General features: G+C 34.9%; 1 protein-coding gene across 20 annotated transcripts in view; it reads right to left on the bottom strand.

Moving 5' to 3' along the window:
• Positions 1–660: 660 nt before the first annotated feature.
• TRDN (triadin) overlaps positions 661–22,444 on the bottom strand; it is a 407,680-nt gene continuing 385,896 nt past the window's right edge. For 13 of the 20 annotated variants that reach the window (XM_050788685.1, XM_050788689.1, XM_050788697.1 and 10 more), the window contains 3 exons: positions 8,713–8,751; positions 5,778–5,819; positions 661–3,017 (listed from right to left, as the gene is read on the bottom strand). In XM_050788685.1, coding sequence (XP_050644642.1) covers positions 2,878–3,017; positions 5,778–5,819; positions 8,713–8,751 — 221 coding nt within the window. In that variant the 3' untranslated portion in view covers positions 661–2,877. The remainder of the gene's footprint in view (positions 3,018–5,777; positions 5,820–8,712; positions 8,752–22,444) is intronic. The other 7 variants (XM_050788686.1, XM_050788695.1, XM_050788691.1 and 4 more) reach the window with 4 other exon arrangements.

Below are 22,444 nucleotides of genomic sequence, written 5' to 3'. Positions count from 1 at the left end.
TAATAATACCCTGAAAACTGAAGAACAATTGGGAGTTACTTCATCAAGGTTCTAGGCCTGGTTTTGAAGTAGTCAGTTACTTTGGGCAAATTTTCACGTTTCTCTAAGGATTAGTTTCATTTTCTGTATGTGCCACTTGACTTATATGGACATTGAGTTTTCTATCAGCAATATTTGTTATCTCTTTGCTTTTTTCTCCAGAAAAATTACTCAAGGGTGCAAGTTAAATCTCTAAAATATACAGTATCTCAATACCAGTTTCTAAAATATTTCTGCAAGAAGTTGAGAAGTTTTGAAAAGATATGCCAGAATGAGCCATCATACAGGTGCTTTTGCTAGGGTTCATTAAAGAAAAAAAAAACTTGCCCTATTTGAATAATGATTTATCAGGCTTTAAGAAATCTAAACATAAATCAAAAACCTTGGGAAAAATCAATTCTTATTTTCAGATCTTTATTTATTAAGAGGGGATGAAGAGTGAGTAAAAGCAGGGATGTAATGGGAGTAGTGTATACCAATTGTGCAAAATAACTAAAACAATTATGAAATACTTACATATTCCTGGCCAGTATAACTTGAATTATGAATGAACCATTAAAGACAAAGATTCTTAATCAACCTTTTATCTTTTCCTTTTAAAATGCAAGGCATCAAACTTGAAAGAGTTATAACTATTTTATTTGATGGTAACATACAAACAAATGACAGTTTAGATAATATTTTAAAAGTGCTATGATCATTGTAACTTTAATCAGATAAAACGTAATTAGTATTAACATCGTTTACATTATAGCTGATTTGTCTAAATTCTAATTACAATAAAATATGTCATGTTTTATCTCATCAAATAGTTTTTATATTGAGAGTGAAGGAAACAGTAAAACAGAGGAAAAATTAGTGCCATATTCAAAAGCATTACTTCAGAAATTTACTTTAATATCATATTTATATTAAAATATTTCATTTGTCTCCATGATATTTCTATGAGATATTAGACTGTTTGTCGCTATATCCCTATTTTACTCATGGAGAAACAAACATAGTATGTTTAGTAAATTTTTCAGGTCACTCACTATGTCAGAATAGCACTGGGAATATAATTTATTATATTTTTCTTATACAATCCAGCACCTAACACAGTGCCCTAAAAGAGTAAGTATTCAATAAACAGTCATTGAATGAAAGAATGGACAAACCATTCTGCTCTATGAAATCTAAAACATCTATCGCATTTGCTATTTCTTTACTCAGTAAATTGAGCAGGCTGGAGGAGCAGTTGAGCAATGAACTTTATCCACTCTCCTACCCACAAGTTTAGATTGTCACCTGAAGGGGCTTTGCAAGATGGTACTGCCTGGTCTTTCCTGAAATTATGCACTTCCAGGATGTCCCACATTCCCCATAGAGTCATTGATCTGGTTCATGTAACACTGGCTTTCGTGGTGTGAATGAGGTCCACCAGCTTCTGGCGGAGGCCAAATATCCATTATTAGTAATGAACATATTACTGATACCTAGCCTAATGATTTTTAGTGAAACCGTTTTATATCTTGGTCCTAAAGAACCATAGTTAGTGGCAATCCTTGAAAATAAATCATTCGGCTAGTATTGGCTCTGTCTTTCTCAGGCCTTGCTGATGATAATTACAACGCTAGAAAGGATAACTCAATTTATTTCCTGAGTTAATTTGTCATAAGTTCAGCCGCAACTGTAAACATGATAAAAGTCACAGAGACATGACTTTTAGAGTTGATAAAAACAATGTGGTAAAGAACACGAGTATTTATATTACTAGGAATATGACAAAAACATAACAGTCATTCCCAGTGAAGCACTGTCGTGTAGATTAAAAATTGTTATCCATGTCATTGGCACTGATGACCAGTTACCTAAAATACAAGTAAGACATCTCATGAAGACATTTAAGGCTAAAATGAATTCCTTAAACTTTAATGGCATTCACATTTTGCCATTATGAGAAAGAAAACATTTTATTTCACAGAAAGAATATATTAAAGTGAAATGAAAATACCTTTACATCTGTCACCCAAATTTAGTGATTGATCTAAAATTTCACCCAGGTGACATTTTTATTAGGACACAGTCTGGAGAAATTTAAGAATTCTACATCTCATTTGCTAATATTTTAAACAAATGATTCACCAGACCTGCCTAACTGAATGGTGTATTTCCACTGGACTGAATGTCCTAATTATCATTCAAGACATATCTTAAAGATTTATCAAGCATTTATTCTCCATCTTACCATGTCTAAAGCTCAGAGATATTTTGAGCTCTAAAAGAGTATCACAAGAAATTAATAGCAGTCTGTAGTACAACTGCTACCCATTCTTAGAGCAAAGCCACAACTAAAATAGAAATAGACATAAATAAAATAAAATCATTAAGCATCAACTTATTGGGTAAATTAAGTTTAGATACCCATATGATGCAAAAAAGTCACTTTTATATAAGCTTTCCCATCTTTTAAACTTAGAGCACAGTCTGTGTTGTCATTAAAAAAATAATAGCTAACTGAAGCCAGGAATTCCATTTTGTAATTGTGTCAATTATTTTAAAGACACCATTATTAAGTAAACTTTGAATTAGCTTGTGTACAACCTTATAGTGATTGGAGATAAGATAAATACAAGCACCACAGCAAACACACATAACAGATTCTTGAGACTTAGACCCTTAAACATGTCTGCTCATCACTCAATCCATTTGGCCACCTTTTCTGTCCACACCAGGCCAAAGAGCAATATGTTTTCACAGAAATTCTCTGGGTTGCATAATCTTAATTGCCTGAACCATTGTGGACAAAATATCTCATTTTAAAAATCTTAAAGCACTTGTAAGGGTCATACTGTGTGTTTACTGTCCTTGTTGCTTCTGTCCCGGAGAATTTGCTTGGCCAGAGCTCTCTCCAGGGCGGGGTGCAGGAGTGAAAGGAAACTGAAATCCATAGCCATTGTACCCATCCAAGTAGACACACTGGAAGAAACTGATGGGACCTGAGGAACAGAGTATGACAATTTGTTAAAACATGCAGAACATGAGTGAAAAAGCACAGTGAGACAGTACAGTGCGGCAGATAAGGTCACAGATTCTGCCATCAGCCTCTGTAGCTGTTGGCAAGTTACTAAACCTCGTTGTGTCTTAGAGTCTTCATGTATAAAATCAAAACAACGAAAACCTCACAGAAATATTATGACAGTTAAACGAGTTACATGTGCTCTTAAAATTCCTCCTGGTACACAATAAGCCTTTAATAAGTGATAATAAAAATGGCCTGGCAGAGAAAGTCAAAGTTCTGATCATATAGACATCTGTTGATATACATAGCAATCACAGAGACATAGTCACAGGTTTCAAAACATGAGCTAATCAATATGCAAAACAACAGACTCTGTGTGTGTGTGTGTGTGTGTGTGTGTGTGTGTGTGCATGTTTTATGATGTCACAGAGAGGTGGCTGCCAACATCTAGAAGTTTTGTTTGCCCTTACTTTAGAGGCAAGAGCTTTCCTAAGGTGGTTTGATTGCTCTTTAAGCAACCAAGGTAGCAGCCAGGTAGCAGCTCTGAGCAGAAAGCAAAACAGGAAAGTTAATGGAATGTGGTGCAAGTAAGGATTCTGGACTCAGTAAGCCGGTATTCTCAGGTAGCAGCTTTGGTAAAAGATGGCAGGTTTAGCATCTCCTCACAATCTTGGGTGCCAGATTTCCAGTGTTTTCTATCCTACCCATTGGCATTCTGTCACCCAACCATAGACTTTTGCAGAAGGCCAGGAAAGAAAAATGATAATTAAGGCTATTGGTGTGCGGGAGATAAGGAAGATGGCCCAATCTATACGAGACTAGGGGTTTATGAAGTAGAATAAAGCAAAGGATAGGAAAAAGGAAGCTGGAGATGCAACCAGGCAGTATTCCGATTCCATTTCCATGGGTCACTGAGTTTTCAGGGATGATAATAGTTTGAAGAATCTTGAATTTAGTTCTCTTTTCCAATGCATCTCATCTGGAATGATTTCTCATTTCTTCTATCTTCAAACCGAAGCAATAATACAACTCCCCTCTCTTCAAGTTTGTGGAGGTTATGGGGGCTTGGGAGTTAGGCAGGCTACAAGAGGGACAGTAGTAAAGCCAGCCCTGCACGAGGAGGAATGGCAACCCAGTGCTAAAAGTAGAAGGGCCCATCGATGACAGGCTGCCTTCCAGCTGCTTATCAGAAGTGGACACTGTTCTGACACATTTATTTAGTTGATGTTGAATAAGCTGATAAAATATTATTATGACTGCAAATATCAGAGCTTACATTAAAGGTTCATGAGTATCAGGCTATAGAACTGCCTTATTGTAAGTTGAAGATAGCAAATATCATTTTGATGCAATAGATCCCCCCAATGAAGTTAGAATATTTGACACCATTTTACTAAAAGTATTTGTGTTTTGTTTTTAATTAAAATTTTTACTTCAAAATAATTGTAGATTCACATGTAATTGTAAGAATTAATACAGAAAGATCCCACATGTCTTCACCTAGTTTCCCTCAGTAGTAACATATTGTAAAACCATAGAACAATATTCCAACCAGGAAACTGGCATTGACACAATTCACCTGTCTCATTGAATTATATTTTAATAGTTATTTATAAATATGAGATTTCAAATGTTTATGTGACATAGCCACAAATTATTACCAGTAGGTTAATAATTGGGAAAGTGTTGCCATATAAAGTGAAAATATGTCCAGATTGACCTATAATTCTTTTTCTTATGGATTTTGTAATATTACTCAAAAGTTTCATAAGACTCTGCTTATTTCCCTATATTTCTCACAACCTTATTATATGAAGGATTATAATAAGTGTCTTATCTACTGCACTAGTTCCAGCATCCAAAGAAGTACTTGGAACACAGTAGGCGTTCAGTATCTGTCTAATGAATCACCTATTAGTACCAAGCAGGAGGCATTTGCTATTTTAAGGGCATTTTAGTAATTTCCTGCACAAATACATCCAAGAAGCACTGGAGAATCAAGAAACATCATTTCTTCAGACAAATATCTAGCTCTTTACTTTAAAAGCATTCTGTGAAAGAAACTTCAGTTATACCTATTTCAAAATTGCTTCCTTTACGCTGTTCTGCAATGACGTTAATGCATATGGAGATTCAAAATTTATTGCTTTACCATATGAACAAAAATGTCTAATTTGGAAGAACCAAAATAATGAGAAACTTGGGCATTGAATTTTGTAACTGCATATGAATATTGATTGGATTCCAAAATAAATGATCCCAAAGATTGAATATTTAGAATCTACCATATATCTAGAAAAATCAAAAAGAATCTTGAATCTTAGAAGTGAGTTTCCAAGCAATCGAATTGCTAAAACCTATTTCTTCATTTTTTTTCTACCTGATATAAAAAAATTTGGCATATTACTTCAGCTGTCCTATTATAAAGCAGACGGTAACACACATTTAAGCATAGATTCAGCCATAGTACTAAGGATCAAAAATATGCAGAAGGATTTGCGATAAATGCCACTTCAATCATTACTTGTAACTCTTCCAACTATGTGCCTCTTGCCTAACACAAAAGTGATACGCTTCTCTTTAAAATATAAATGACCTACTTTAATGTTATTCTTCATGTCTATGCTAAAAATTTTCTTCTTCGAATACTGGTCTTAAAAGAGTTTAACATTTTTACATAGATGTAGCATCTTTAATATAGAATGATTTATTACTTTTAATCTCATTACAAACTTACTTTTCTGCTTCTTTGTTGAAGACACGTCTTCAGTTTCTTCTACTGGATAAAAAAAATGAAAGTAAATAACTTGTACATTTACAGCTATTATATAAATATGTATGGGACTGAGAATGTCTAAACAGGAGCACACTGTGAAAGAAACAGGAGTTACTCTTTTTATAGTATACCCCAGATTTGTACACAGATTCTATTAATATTTTCACTATAAAATTTGATAGGCAAGAGCCAGAGATAGAAAGGGAGCCCATGAAAAAAATGGCATGCTGCAAACAATTGTTTAAATAGGAAAACTGGCCCTGATGTGTCACATATTCACTAATGAGGATAGTTGACATGCATCCCTTTCCTGAGAAGAGATCTTTGATGCTCGGAGTTACAATTTGGTAAGGGTAAAATCTGGCTAAAGATGACCATTTTAGTCAAAATAATTCCAAATTTGGAGGGACATATGTTTTTCATGATCATCCTTGCCATGAAAGTAGAGCAGCAGCCCACTATCCTGCATTCTTCCCTTTTTACATCTGATTCACTGACTATTTATTTTTGCTGTAGCAATATACATCACAAGTTTATGTAGTGTTGGATAACTTGGAACTATTCCTTTGAATCCCTTTCTTCTGATTAGAAGTTCTTAACTGGTATCCATGAATGGGGTTTTGGGGGGTTTTCTATAAAACATTGAAATAGTAAGTTGTGAGAGAGAGAGAGAGTGTGTGTGTGTGTGTGTGTGTGTGTTTGTGTGTATATGTATGTTAGTGTGTGTGTTTCATAGAAAGTTAGGTTTATAGATCTTATCAATTTTTCAATTGGTTCTAGAGCTGTTCCCCTCAGAGTGTGATCTATGTACCAGTAGTTTCAGCATCACTTGATTCATTCATATAAATTCAGATTTTTAGGTTTTAACTCAGACATTTAATTCTAAGGAGACCTACAGTTGATCTGTACGAACATAAAGTTTTAGAAGCACTGGTCTATGAGTAGAAAACCTATTAGGGTGGCTATTCTTAATTCAATTTATATATATATATATATTATATTATACATATTATATATATATATAGTATTCAGAAAAGTATCTTAATTCAAGTGTAAATCTTAACTTTTATTTCATAAGGTACCCGTCCTGTGTGTCTTTCTCAAAGCACTATTTTCCACGTTGTAGTTAATTTTGGGCAATGGCAAAGAATTTATACTTTGTTGGCTAGAACAATGCTTAGGCAAATTCTTATTGCCTGCAGACAAATTTAGAAGTGGAAGAGAAAATACTTGTTTTTTATATGCCAACTATATACCTGACAAAGGTCTAATACCCAGGATCTATAAAGCACTTAAACAAATTTACAAGAAAAAAGCAAACCACCCCATTACAAAGTGGTCAAAGGACATGAACAGATACTTTTCAAATGAAGACATACATTCAATCAACAAGTGTATGAAGAAAAGCTCAACATCACTACTCATTAGAGAAATGCAAATCAAAACTACAATAAGATAACATCTCACACCAGTAAGCATGACTATTATGAAAAAGTCAAAAACATATGTTGGTGAGCTTGCAGAGAGAAGAGAACACTTACAGACTGTTGGTGGGTGTGTGTATTAGTTCAACTATTGTGGATAGCTGAATATCCACATTGATGACAGTGTGGTGATTCCTCAAAGAGCTAAAAACAGAACTATCACTCAAATCAGCAATTCCATTGCTGGGTAGATACACAGAGGAATATAAATCATTCTATCATAAAGACACATGCATACATACATTCATTGTGGCACTATTCCCAATAGCAAAGACATGGAATCAACCTAAATGCCAATCCATGGTAGACTGGATAAAGAAAATGTGGTACATATATACCATGGAATACTGTGCTACCATAAAAAAGAACAAGATTGTGTCCTTTGTAGGAACATGGATAGAGCTGGAGGTCATTATCCTTAGCAAACTAATGCAGGAACAGAAATCCATATATTGCATATTCTTACTTATAAGTGGGAGCTAAATAATGAGAAAACATGAACACAAAGAGTGGAGCAACAGACACTGAGGCCTATGCAAGGGCTGAGAGAGGAAGGAGAAAGAGGATCCGAAAACATAACTAATGGAGAGTACGATTGATCTGTACAACCAATCCCCATGACACGAGTTTACCTATATAACAAACCTACACATGTACCCCTAAACCTAAAATAAAAGTTCTTTTTTTTTTTTTTAAGATAATACCTTTTTTAATACCAGACCATAATGAAGAAGCCAAGAACCTTTCAGAACAAAAATCAAGTCAGCTGAAGTCCTCACTCTACAGATGGAGAAATTTTGTCCTGGAAAAACTTTATGAAGGTCATATATCTGGAGACTGCAGGTTTTTCTGATTGCCTGTCCTCTGGCTTGGGCTGGAAGAGTGCAGGGGTTGAGTCCTACCTTCCATTTCTCCCTCCCTCTCTCCCTTCTTCCTTCCCTCCCTCCCTCGCTCCTTTCCTTCCTTCCTTCCTTCCTTCCTTCCTTCCTTCCTTCCTTCCTTCCTTCCTTCCTTCCTTCCTTCCTTCCTTCCTTCCTTCCTTCCTTCCTTCCTTCCTGATGGTGATGCTAATATAGGTGACTCGTGTCAAGTCTTCCTGATAAAATCATGGTATTCTTGTAATTCTTGATGGAATAGTGATTTTGAAGTATTATTCCCGTAGATTGGCCAATAAATGCATCTGATAATTGAAAATAAACCAATACCCAACTAGAGTCTTTAATATGTGAAAAGATGTATATATTCTAAATAAAGTTAAAAAGCTGTTTGTTTTAAAAATAAGCCTACCATGTAAACGTTGCCTAGAAAAGCTGAGGACTAGATCAAGAATAGCTAGGAAAAAAATAAAGACAGATAAAAACCTTATAGATTTGAGAGAAAACTTGTAAATGATCCAAAGACAGCAAACTCACCTTTAGCTTTCTTTGAAGCGGGTACATCTTCAACATCTTCTAGAGTACAGAAAAAAGGCACATAGAATCACAGTCAATTTTTCAGTTTTCACAAAGAGGAAGTATTGTATTTAAAGGTTTTTAAGAGTCACAAGATCCCTGAATCTACAAACTCAGCACCTACAGTCTCCAAAAATAAAAGCTTTATGACCAAAACAGGCACTTCTCTGACATGGAGAGAGGATGTGGAAAAAATGATGAGTGCTGCACTATGATAATCAGGCTGGCAAAGGTTACTTAGAGAAAAGGCCTGTGGTGACCTCCAACACCCACCCCCAGGTTTCCCTCCTCCTCTGACTCCTAAAGCTCCTTGCAAAAATCATAATCACTTATAGAATTTAGGAAAGTTAAGGTAAATGGATTCACACATACAGGCTAGATAAAGAGATCGGTGTCTACCCACACAATTTATTAGCAGATTGATTAGATTTGAGCCTCTTCGACAATTCTAAAAAGCCCAGAAACAAACCCATGCATATACATGGGTCAACTAATCTTTGAAAAATGTACCAAGAATAAACAATGGGGGGAATATAGTCTCTTCAATATACGCTGTTGGGAAAACTGGATATCTATATGCAAAAGAATGAAAGTGGACCTTTATCTTTCACCACCCCAAAATTAATTCAAAATGGATTTAAAGACTTAAATGTAAAATCTGAAACACTTTTAAAAGTAAACGTCGGGGAAGAGCTTCTTAACATTGGTCTTCGCAATGATTTTATGAATCTGACACTAAAAGTATAGGCAACAAAAGCAAAAATAAACAATTGGAACTACATCACACTAAAACGTTTATGTACAGCAAAAGAAAAAATGAACAAAATGAAAAGGCAAATTATGAAATGGGAGAAAATATTTGCAAGCTATTTATCAAAAGGAGATTAATACCTAAAATATACAAGACATTGATACAACTCAATAGCAAAAAAAACAAATAAATGAGCAAAGGACCTGAACAGACACTTTTCTAAAGACTATACAAATGACCAACAGGCACGTGAAAAGATGCCTTATGTTATTAATTATCATGAAATGAAATAAAACCACAATGAGATATCACCTCATATCTGTTAGAATAGTGATTATCAAAAAGTCAAATAAGATGTGTTGGTGAGGATTTAAGAGAAAAGGGAACTCCTGTACACTGTTGATGGGAATGTAAATTGATATTGCCATTATGGAAAGTAGTATGGAGGTTCCTCAAAAATTTGTTTATTTATTTATTTATTTCGCCACTAGACAATAGTCATCCTCAACATATTTAAGAAGTAGTTACCATATGATCCAGCAATTTCACCTCTGGGTATATATCCAAATATATATCAAGTATATTGTATGCTTGAAACTTTCTAAGAGAGTACATCTTAAATGTTCTCACCACACACACACACACACACACACACACATACACACACACATACATATACACACACATACACACATACACATACACACACACACATACACACACACACACAGAATGGTGGTAACTATGTGAGGTGATGGCTATGTTGATTAGCTTGATGTTGGCAATTATTTCATAATGTATATGTAGATCAAAATATCATATTGTATATAAAATATATATATATAATTTTTATTTGTCACTTATACCTCAATAAATTAGTGGGGAAAGGAAGATACTACATTTGAACTAAAGCTCAAATACGTATACAATGACTCTTAAGTTGTATTGTGTAAATCACTTGGTCTTTTCTGCATTCAACTTACAAGCACATATTGGAATAATGTGGAAGTAGTTTTAAGTCAGGTAATTCTAATGCAATATAATGGAATTATGCTTTAATTTTTAACATTTGAAATTATCTGAAAGAAGGTCAGTTTTGTATTTTTTATTTAGATTTTGCATACCAACTGTTCACTAATAAATGAAAAACGGGTAAGATAGGGTCAGCATGCAAATTTCCTCTAATAGGAAGGCAATGTGACCTTTATAGAAAAATGTTATTATGTAGAAGAACATAACAGAAAAAGAATGAAAATTACTAGAATATTTTTAATATATATTATTAAAGTTTAGTTCTGATCAGTTTTAAATAATATTTAAACATATGTTTAATTAGATTAAATACCGGATAAAATGACCATGGTCTTGAACTGCTTAATCAACAGCTATAAATAATAGAACAGTACAAACTGTTACATGATGTTGTGAAATAATGTGTATATTTTAAAAATGATTTCAGTTCCTAAACAAATCAAGTAATATCTTAATTGTGTAATAAGAGCCTACTAATTTCTATGAAAGATCTGTAAAAAAATAAAATGAGGCAAAATCCGTGTCCACAAGGAACATATATTTTATTTTTGTAGATTATAGCACACTTGAAACTTATTCTTTGGGTCCGTTTATTACCACTAGAAAAATAAATACAAGTGGAAGGAATGAAGACCTCCGTGTCTTCAAATTCTGTATTCTGATCCAGCATCAACTGGCTATAAGTGATAAAATCTGGCAAGAGTTGAGTCACATGTCAATCGCTCAGGAGACAGAAGCACAAGAAAGTCAAGCTAGGACAGTTGCTATAGAGATGCAATTTCTGTGGAAGTGACTTAGCAGCAAAAGTTTACTGAACTAGGAATAAAATTCAAGAAAGGAATAAGGCACTTACTGTCCGCGTATTCTTACAACTTGCACATTGAGTGAGTGGTAGTTTTTACAAAACAAATATTGACTCTGAAAAGGTAGAATCATGGCAGTGAAAGGAATGTCAAATGTGCCAATGAAATTTTAAAGAGTGACCTACTTTTGTGGGACAGACAGTCAGGAAAATGGTTAATGAAGGAAATAAAATTTGAAATGGGACTTGTAATATTTTGAATAAGGAGATGCCAAAATTAAAGTGAGGGCAACAATAAGAAAAAAGGCTACAGACAGCAAAAGACAGAGATATTCAGAGAGTAGAGGGAATGTTTTGGAAAAGTTGGATAAGATTATCATGTGGAACATCTTATACATCAGGCTAAGTACCCTCAACTGAATTTCACAGCTAGTAAAAGTTGCTCAAGAGATAAATAATGTTTTAGAGATGTAATTGGTAGAAATAAATAAGACCAGAGCATGAGAAAGTGAATGCAGAGAATGATTTGGAAAGTATAATAGCACAGAAACAATACATTCTCCAAGTAAGAGTCAATGAAGGAGTTAAATACAAAAAAGGCTTTGCCAAAAGAATGAAATAGAATTAAATACAAGTAAGCACAAGAGATTAGTACTATAAGGAATATTAGGATATGTTATCTGAGTCTGGAGAAAGACAGTGGTGCCACTCGCAACTACAATGAAATCCCTAGGGGACATTGATATTTGCTGGGTATAATGAAAAGTTCAATTTTCTATGGGTTGAACCGTGGTGCTAGGCCAGTCACGAAGTTGCAAATGCTTAGTAGGAAACAAGACAGAGTTGGCAAGATGTCTGAAAAGGTTAGAAGTGATATGCATCAAGTTAACGGGCAAAACTGGGTAAACTGCGACATCATCATTTCTAATTCTGGCAAAATAGTCAATATTTCTTAAGACTTTCTACGTGCTGGGCCCTATTAAGTTATTTCATATGTGTTAACACGTTTGATCCTGACAACCACCATATGAGGCAAGGACTTTTTTTTTTTTTTTGAGATAGGATCTCACTCTGTCACCCAAGGTGGAGTGCAATGGCACGATCTTGGCTCACTGGAACCTCCGAGGTGAGGACTCTTTTTTTTGTTTGTTTGTTTTGTTTTGTTTTTGTTTTGTTTTGTTTTGTTTTTGAGACGGAGTCTCGCTCTATCACCCAGGCTGGAGTGCAGTGGCCGGATCTAAGCTCACTGCAAGCTCCGCCTCCCGGGTTTAGGCCATTCTCCTGTCTCAGCCTCCCGAATTGCTGGGACTACAAGCGCCCGCCACCTCGCCCGGCTAGTTTTTTTGTATTTTTTAGTAGAGACGGGGTTTCACCGTGTTAGCCGGGATCGTCTCTCGATCTCCTGGCCTCGTGATCCGCCCACCTCGGCCTCCCAAAGTGCTGGGATTACAGGCTTGAGCCACCGCGCCCGGCCTAGGTGAGGACTCTTATATTGAATCTACTGTACAAATGGAGGAGAGAGGGGTTAAATGCTGCCCAAGGTCACAAAACTCATGAGTGGCAGAGCCAGAACAAGAACATAATCCAAATCTGCCTACATCAGGGCCTCTTGAAAGAGGATTGAAATTTATCCCACAAATACTACACTTGCTATGTGCCAGCCACTGTTCTAAGCACTTTATAAATGTTAACACTTTTCACTTCCTCAGAGAATCTGTGAGGAATATACTCTTATTGTTTCTATTTTATAGGTGGGACAATTAAAAATCAGAGAGATTCAATGTCTCAGAGCTATAAGAAGTGAAGGAACTGGTTTTTAAGACTATGGCATTCTGGTTCCAGAGATGGTGCTGCTAATCACTAAGCCATTCTGCCTGTATTAGTCTGTTTTCATACACCATAAAGATGGGCAATTTATCAAGGAAAGAGATTTAATTGACTCGCATTTCAGCCTGGCTGAAGAGGCCTCAGGAAACTTACAATCACGGCAGAAATGGAAGTCAACATGTCCTTCTTCATATGGTGACAGGGAGAAGAAGAATGAGAACTGAGCAAAGGGGATAACCCCTTATAAAGCCCTCAGATCTCCTGAGAACGTACTCACTATCGTGAGAATAGCATGGAGCGACTGCCCCTTTGATTCAATTACCTTCCACCAGGTCCCTCCCACAACACGTGGGGATATGGAGATATAATTCAAGATGAAATCTCGGTGGGGACACAGCCAAACCATATCACTGCCTCTGGAGGATGACATTCTAAACCCACTTCTCTCTGATTCTAGTACCCGTGCATTACGTTGCCTAACACACCTGCTGGCAGACTCTGACAGAGTCAAATCATGCATGAGCCACACACTTGTTCAGAACAGAAATGAAGGAGGAGGCATTCCACTAACCCCCTTAGAATGAGAAGGGTGCTAAGTGTGTCCCTCTGCACTTCCAACAATCTATTCTCCCTCAGTGGCAATGAAAAGTTACTTAATTTTCTTTGAAAATGATAAAGACAATGAAGAGGTAAGCATAATATTTTATTTCTGCTTGCCTAAACATTATAAGTACTGTAAGCTACTGTTATTTCTAACATTGAAGAATAAAAATGTACTATCTTGACTTTCAAATTGTAGATTTCATTCTTCACTTACATAGAAACAGATTCCAGAGGAATCAGAGATAGCAGTGAATCCATCCTCCCATCCAAGCAGTTGTCTGCACTATAAAAGAGTCATGAAAAAATGGGCCATCTTGTCTGTTTGGCTGTCATTTTAATCAGGGACTAGGTTTTGTAGAACTCTTTAATACTTATTGAATTGGCCTACTGACACAAGGTTTCTTAAATAGCTATTAAAATTAGAATGATTACAATAGAAAGTCCTGGATTTTGTTTGGTCAAGCAGTCCTTGCATCTTTTGGTTTACTGAAGGAATTTCTCCTTTGTCCAAAATCCATGATTTGCCTCATCTCATATAACTGTCTGTTTCAATACTTAAGAAAAATGTTATTCTGTGATCAAGTGGAATGCCTGAAAAAGTAAGAAATTACCTCTCTTTTCTGCCTGAAAGTTTTTACTTATCTCCAATACTGCTCTGCAGCCATGGGTCAAAATTTTCATGGCCAATGGGATTTTTAACAGGGTTCAGGTGTTAAGTCTTCATCTCTTTGGAGTCAAGGGTGGCCTTGGTTCTATAAGGTTGAAGACAGAGATGATTTAAAGACTTAATGTGTTGATATTTAGGAGAGTGTGTGTATGGACTCTAATAAATATGGACTCTAATTAAAATTGGCTGATAAATATTCCAAGTATATTAGAAATCGTAGAGGCTAGCCTCAGTACCAAATGGTAGGTATAGTATATAATTACATATATTTTTAATTACGTGGGCTTGATAGTGAATTTGCAAATTTTATACTAAAATGCAGATTTCTTATTCTTAGCAAGCAATCGTATCTTGGTTCTACGTTTTATTCTCTAGAGCAGTGGCTTTCACTTTTTTCTTCACAGAATTCCTTTATAATCTTAAAATATTAAGGACTCCAAAACATTTTTTTATGAATTATATATATTGATAGTTGCCACAATAGAAATTAAAGCAGCATTTTCTAAACACAACAATCTGAAACACATATTCTCTTAGAGCAATGATATACTCATAAGTTATTTAGGTTCTGGAGAAGGTATAGGAGCAGGCAAACATAAATAGCGACTTAGGTTCAATATGTAACATGTTTTGACTTCATGGAATGCTTGAAAGGATGTCAGGGACTTCAGTAATCTACAGCAATCCACCTGATTTTAGTCAGTTAGACATAAAACTGACTTTGAATTCTACTTTGCCTAATCACTATTCTTTGTCCTTGACCCAAATTTGGTTTCAAGTCATGTAAGGTTTTAGAGAAACCTCTGAAAAAAGGCTATTCTAAAGAAATAACTAGCCAGCATACTACACATGGAAATAATTAAAAATAAACTTGTCAAAAGGAAGAGATGTTTATTAAAAAATAAGTTTGCTAGGCATTTAAACCAGTGTCATGTCAAACTATTTTTTAAAAAAGAGAAAAGTAAAGGTTACTTCTTGAGAAGAAAGATATGTTGTTTCTCTGGCACAGAAATACACATAAAATAATGCAAAATATAAGCAAGAGCACAAACAGGGCAAAATGGGACTCCTCGAAGTAAGAATTATTACAGAGAAAAAGCCTGGTTGTATTTCCACCTTACTTTACATATTTTGTGGAAAATGAATATACAATGTCAATTGCCTGCCAATTGAAAATGCTAATTTTGCATTTGAAGAAACATTTTGAATTGAGTTGAAATATACAATAACAATAAAAGTTGTGAGACTGGATGCAGTGGCTCACTCCTCTAATCTCAACACTTTGTGAGGCTTAGGCAAGAGGATCACTGGGGCTGCAGAGTTTGAGGCTGCAAGTGAGTTATAATCTCTCCACTGCACTCTTGCCTAGGTGACAGAGCAAGACTCCATCTCAAAAAAAAAAAAAAAAAAAAAATGGGTGTTAGGGAAAGAGGGATAGGTATTAGTTATGAAAACCACCACTTCTAAATTTGGATAACTGGAATACAATCAACACCCTTATATATTTGCAAAACATTTTACTAGAAGCATATTCACAGCATTTTTCATAGATAGTTGGAATCTCAGTTTCTTCTCATATAAAAGATTAATTCATAATGTATATTTTGTGATGTAGGCTGTGTGTTTATAATATAAAAAGTAGAATCTTAAACAGATTTTTTTAAATTTCAGTCTAGCTTTACAGTCAAAGTGAATATTACCTTGAAGGTTTCCTATGATTTATTCATTTAAGATAAAGTTACTTTTCCAGCAACAACTATAAGAACTATAATGAGATACTTTTCTGTGCCAGATACTCTACTAGGTACAAGATTTTACATATGTGTTTTAACCTAAGTCTCATCAATACCCCTATGAATTATGGGGGAAAATATCTGATTTTACAAGAGAACTTTGCGACCCAAAGTTTTGAAAAGAACTTCCCTAAAGCAACACATTTTAAAAAGTGTTGAAAGAAGGCATGAAGCTAACTTTTCTCAACATCAAGACCCTCACTCTTTCCACTAAACTGTACTATCTTTACTTGCAAAGCACTTTGCTCAGTGCCCTGAAGGAACCAAAAAGTAACAGGATGCTACTTAGAAGTAATTTACAGTCACATGTAGAGAAAATGAAAAAGTATCCAACCAAATAGAAGGGATTCTGAAGTACGAGATAGTATAGTATGTGACAATTGATAGTATAACTGCAAGGTAGTTTCAAGAGTGAAATGGTAACTTCCTCTTACTTAGATCAAAGGAGTTTTTTATGGACTCTCTTCCACTGGTGATGGACTTTGAACAATTTTAATGAATTGTATAGTTAGAGGTATGAAGAATTGTTCAGGAAAAGAGAATGATGGGATCAAATTTAGGAGGCAGCAGTATTAGGAACATGAAATGTTCAATTGGGCTAATACCTACAATATGTATAGAAAATGATGACACCAAAAAACTTTTTAAATGTAGTTTATACCTGGATTCTAGAGTCCCTAGACTCCTGGGCTTAGAAATGTAGAATTTATTCCAAATCTGCTATGAAGAAATAGTCAGTGTTTCTCACATACATGGCCCAATCATTTTAAAGTTTGGAAAATTTAATGTCAGTGGACATAAAAAGGAAGAATGACAAGTCAGAAAAGGGGCTGTTGGGGAGTGAATGTAATGGTTTAGAGGAGAAACAGTAAAAGCCTACATGACTTAAAACAAAATTAGGGTCAGGGACAAGAAATACCGATTAGTCAAAGTAGAATTCATAGTTTTATGTCTAAGTGACTAAAGAGTAGAAGTCAGATAGCAAGAGAAGAATCTTCTCTTGGGATATGGAGAGGGTGGAGGGATAAGGGAAAGAAGAAGTTTATGATAGGAAGATTAGTTGTAAACTTGTGCAGACAAAGGGTGAAGTTAGGAATTGAATATGTGACCAGAGCTAAAAAATAGGTTAAGCGTCAGAAGAATTTTGGGTCTTATCCACAAAGAGGTAGATAATGTAGATAACAAAACTGGATGGCCCCAATGAGGAATAGTGCAAAAGAGCAGGAAAGAGAGCTGAGGTTGGAAGAATTCAGCCTCTGAGGAAAAACAGCAGAAGCCCAGTACTGAGCAAATAGACAGAAAAATAAAAGGAATCCTATATTATGAAAGCCAAGAGAGGAAAACATTTCAAAAAGGGCAGGTGACCTACAATGTGGAAGGCATCAGAGAGGTTAACAATAGGGGAGAAGTGAGCAAAAGGTAATTCACCTTTACAATTTGGAGCTCAGTGTTGAACTTGAGGTTAGCTATTTGGGGAGCGTGTTGGGGCAGAAATGGGGGCAGATATCCAGGTTGCATGGAATTAAAGCTGGAGGAGTGGAGAGAAATCACTGGGAGATCTAGTTCAGAAATGGCTGCACATGCAAGTGGAGCAAAAGGACAACAGCTCTGAGAAGCAGAAAGGGCAAGGAAAATTTTGTACAAAGGAATATTCATAGGCAGAGGTAGGAGAAACTCTTACAGTGAGAACTACAGAGACATGATTAAGGGAGAAAGCAAGAGAGGATGGAATCAAAAAGGAATAGAGAATGGTAAATCTTCGGAGAAGCAATGCTTCTTGATATGAGAATGGGAGGCTGGTGATAGGGAATATGCAAAAGAGTAAAAAGAGATTTTAATTTGGGGAGAAGGCAAATTTTGAAGAACCCACATTTATGGCATAGATTAATTTTGTCTTTCTCAGTTTTAAACATAAAATTTTTCTGTGTAGTGTCCAGTCTGCTCTGCATGCTCTTAGCAAACACTATAAATAAATCAAAGCCACCTAAATAATGCATGTATACGTACCAGCGCAGTTACTCTATGTTCATCTCTACCAGCAGTCTATTTTGACTTCTGCAGTTACAAGAAATCCTCGTAAGTAAACATGTGGGATCCTTAGTCATAGATGCAAAAAAAAAAGCTTAGCATGAATTTTTGTATTCTTCCTCAGCCCTCTTCCTTTATAAAATTCACTGCCTTTCTCTGTTTCTGCAGAGATACCCAAAGCTCCAAATTATTTTCTCAACTAACTGGCCGAATTGTGTGTAACCAGTTTAACAGAATATTACATTCTAAGAGTTTACATTTTTCTAAGAAATATTAATAACCCACGGTCGTTCAAAGCAACATTAGACAGCCAGTTTATTTTAGTCCTCAGGTGTGAGATGCTCCTTCTATATGTGCTATTACTTAAAATAATCATGAGTTTTAAAGAAAATGAACTGCTACACTGATAACTCACTGAAGATTATTAAAATTGAGTCTAGGGAATAATACACTGTGCAGGGAAAGTTCATATTTGGGATTTTGTAGGCAGCACACAGTGAAGCCAGGAGTGTTCAATAAATGTATGCTACCCTTTGTTAGTGTCTGTCCCATCACTCCCAGGATAAACACGGCTCTCTTGAGGGCAATGTCAGAACAACTTAACATCACCTTTAAATGAATGAGGCCACAGTGCTGGGACCCAAAGTCTAATAATGAACAGTGACAAATGTTTCACCAAATGTGCCTTATACACAACCTTTCTCTGGAGTCTAGCAAAAAGGGTGATCAGAGTGCTGAGTATGATCACTGGTACTATTAAGGAGGCTTCAGCCAAAGTTAATAGTTCCATTTTTTTCTCCTAAAACAAAATCATCATGAACTTAATCACCCTTGCTCTAAAAAGTGATATTGTTTTAAATCCAAGCAAAAATAAGAGATATATGCTTTCTTTTTATTTTTTCATGTAATAATTGCATGCATTTTGACACAAAAGTTTAATAACTGAAATCTGTCCCTAGTTAGGGGAGTAACCCATTGTCATTACATAATAATCATCATCATCCTCATTCTTATAGTTACCAATTAATATTCACTTATTATATACCAATCCCTATTTATGCACTCTATTATTTTATCTTAATCTACCCAAAATTTATGAGATGAATATTGTTATTCAGAATTTTAAAATAAAGGTATTGAAGCACAAAAATGTTCTAGAATTTTTTTCAAGTTATTCAGCTTTTAAGTCATGATGGTAACTGGTACTTCTGAAGCTAGTTTCCCTGGTATCAGCTACTACCCTATGATACTATCTGTATATGTATGTCTATTATGAATTTAGTGCTAATTTGTTTAGCAAAAACTACAGTAGTGTTGCCATTCCATTTCAGCATGTGACCGCTAACAAAATAGAAGTCATTTTATAAAAACAATCACTTTTAAATCATATATGTGTGTGTGCATATATGTATAGGATGTATATATACGTTTATAAACACACATATATCAAATATATATACACCCATGTGTAGCCTGAAATAAGCTTTAATCCGTTCATTACAAGAAGACTTTTTTTTTCAGTTTGTATATATCTGTTTTGCTTTAATAAAGATTAAATTTAGGATTCTACGATGAAGTACTTGCTAAATTTTTAATGACATAATTAGTTTTACACAATTGTCTAGAACTGGGATGTAAGATAACTTGTTTTTTAATTTAGAAAAAGAAAGACAATAATCTTGGTTAAAATAAGATTTGTGGATAAAATCTTAAAAACAGACACTAATACTTCTGAAGATATGATAGACAATACACTAAAGTGTTCACTCACAGCAACAAAAATTAATACGTTTTGTTGAAGGACTGGGTTTGGAGGAGGTAAAGGAAATCTTCAAATAGAATTGTCCCTTCTGTCCCAGGGAAATTAAAAACAAAACAAAACAAAACAAAAAACTAACCTGCTGATACATGAAAAGTGGAGCCACATTAGGATAAGTGCTTATATTGAAACTGAAACTCAGTAATTAAGTGTGCAAGGAGCAAAATGGGGGTGTAGAGGCTGAGATCCTTTATTAAGCCAGGGAGAGTGGGACAATGATAAAATTGTCCTAGCGGACTGTGAGAACATAATAGCACTATAGAACTTAAATTTCCTTCATATTTCTTCCCCCAAAATGGATAGAATAGGTAGACAGCAAAAACCATGAACAATATTTATAACGAATTAGATGAACCCTAAGATACCTATGTATTCAGACAAATTAGTCAAAAATCTACAAGGAATCAAAGTCTGTGGAAGAGGAAGCAGAGGGAAACCATGGGGAGTCTGAGAGATGGGGATCAGTCTCTCAGATAGCCAGTAGGTATTTCCCAAAGGAAATCAGACTGATGAGATCATCAGCTAAAGTTGTGAGGGACTTTGTCAAGTCCAACAGCAGGTAAGCATTGAGAGCTGAAAGTGCTGGAACCATCGGATACCCTGTGACCTTGGGAAACTGAGAAGCCAGGGCTCACTTTCAGGATGGAGTCCCACAAATGGTAAGGAACCGCTGGGAGTGGAATGAAAGGTGAGCAGGACAGGGTCAGTAAAGACAAAGAAAACGATAAGGTCAGGTAAGTGAGAAAAAGTAACCCAGCTAGGAAATCTCAAAAAGCTATCTGTCACAAGTTTTGTACATTATTTATTTTAGTTTTTAAGGTTTATTTTTTAAAATAATCACACAGTAAATTGAGTTTTTTTGGTGCAAACTTCTATGAATTTTAAGACACATATAGATGTGTGTGACTACAACCACAACCACCTCCAAAAAATACCTTTGTTCTCCTCCTTTACAGTGAACTCTCCCTCTGTCCCTAACCTTGGGCAACTACTGAGCTGTAACCCAATGGAAGAATCTCATATGCATGAAAACTTCCAGCATGTAACTTTTGGAGCTTAGCTTCAGACGAAATAATGCATTTGAATTCATATAACTATTGCACATATTAATTTTTATTCCTGAGAAATATTCTGTTGTGTGGATGTACTACAGCTTCTATATCCATTTGCCTGTTGAAGGACATTGGGTTATTTTCAGATTTGGCGATTGTGAGTATAGCTGCAATAAACATTTATGTTCACGTTTTTGTGCGAACATAAATTTTTATTTCTCTCATCCTTCAGGAGTGAGATGGTTGGGTCATAACATAAGCACGTGTTTCTCTTTATAAGAAACGCTCAGTTTTCTATAGTGCCAGCACCATTTTGCCTTCCCAACAGCAATGTATGAAAGTTCTGGTTGTTTCAAATGCTTGCCAGCACTTGTTTTTGGTTTTCCATGTTTTTAAAAAGTTGACTTATTCTAATAAATGTGTGCTGTTATACAATGGTGGCCTAGTTTGCAATTCTCTGATAGCTAATAATGTCAAATATCTTTTCTGGTTCTTCTTTGCCACTCATACATCCTTTTGGTGAAGTATATGGTAAAATCTTTTGTTTATTTTTTAAAATTAATTTTAACTAACATTTTATTTCACCCAATTTGTAAAAAACACAAGGCCTTTGTTGGATATGCAGTCTTTATTCTTCCACAGAGCATATATTTTTGATTTTCAGATGGTATACAATTTATTATTTTTTCTTTTACAAATAGTCCTTTTGGTGCCATATCTTATAACTCTTTGTCTAATGTTACGTCTCAAAGATGTTTTCTCCTAAAAGTTTGATAATTTCATGTTTTACATTTAGAGATATATCTTTCTGATTAATTTTTGCATACTATGTGAGGTTAAGATAACAGTTTATTTTCAAAAAATACATAGATGTCCAATTGTTTTAGTGTCATTGGTTAAAAAGGCTACTTATTCTCCACTAAATTGCTTCGGAACTTTTATTACAAATCAAATGCTTATGTTATGTGGTTCTATTTCTTGGATTTTCAATGCTACATCTTGTGATTACTGTAAGTGTACAGTAACATTTAAAATTAGGTAATATGATTATTCCAAATTTGTTCTTTTTAAAAAATGTTTTTGCTATTGTAAAAGAGATTTTATATATTAAGAAATTCTGTCTGAGATTTTGATTGTAATTGCATTAAATTATAGATCAATTTGGGGAGAACTGACCTCTTTGCTGTGTTGAATCTTCCAATTTATGAATATGGTATATCTCTACTTATTTTAGATTTTCTTTAATAATTTATACCATCTTGTGATTTTCAACATATAGATCATGTATACATTTTGATTTATACATAAGTATTTCATAT

This window comes from Macaca thibetana, chromosome 4 (genome assembly GCF_024542745.1).
Source record: "Macaca thibetana thibetana isolate TM-01 chromosome 4, ASM2454274v1, whole genome shotgun sequence".
NCBI classification, from domain to species: Eukaryota; Metazoa; Chordata; class Mammalia; order Primates; family Cercopithecidae; genus Macaca; species Macaca thibetana.
Note: the sequence above shows the minus strand (reverse complement) of the source record. Positions and strands in the feature narration are given on the sequence as shown.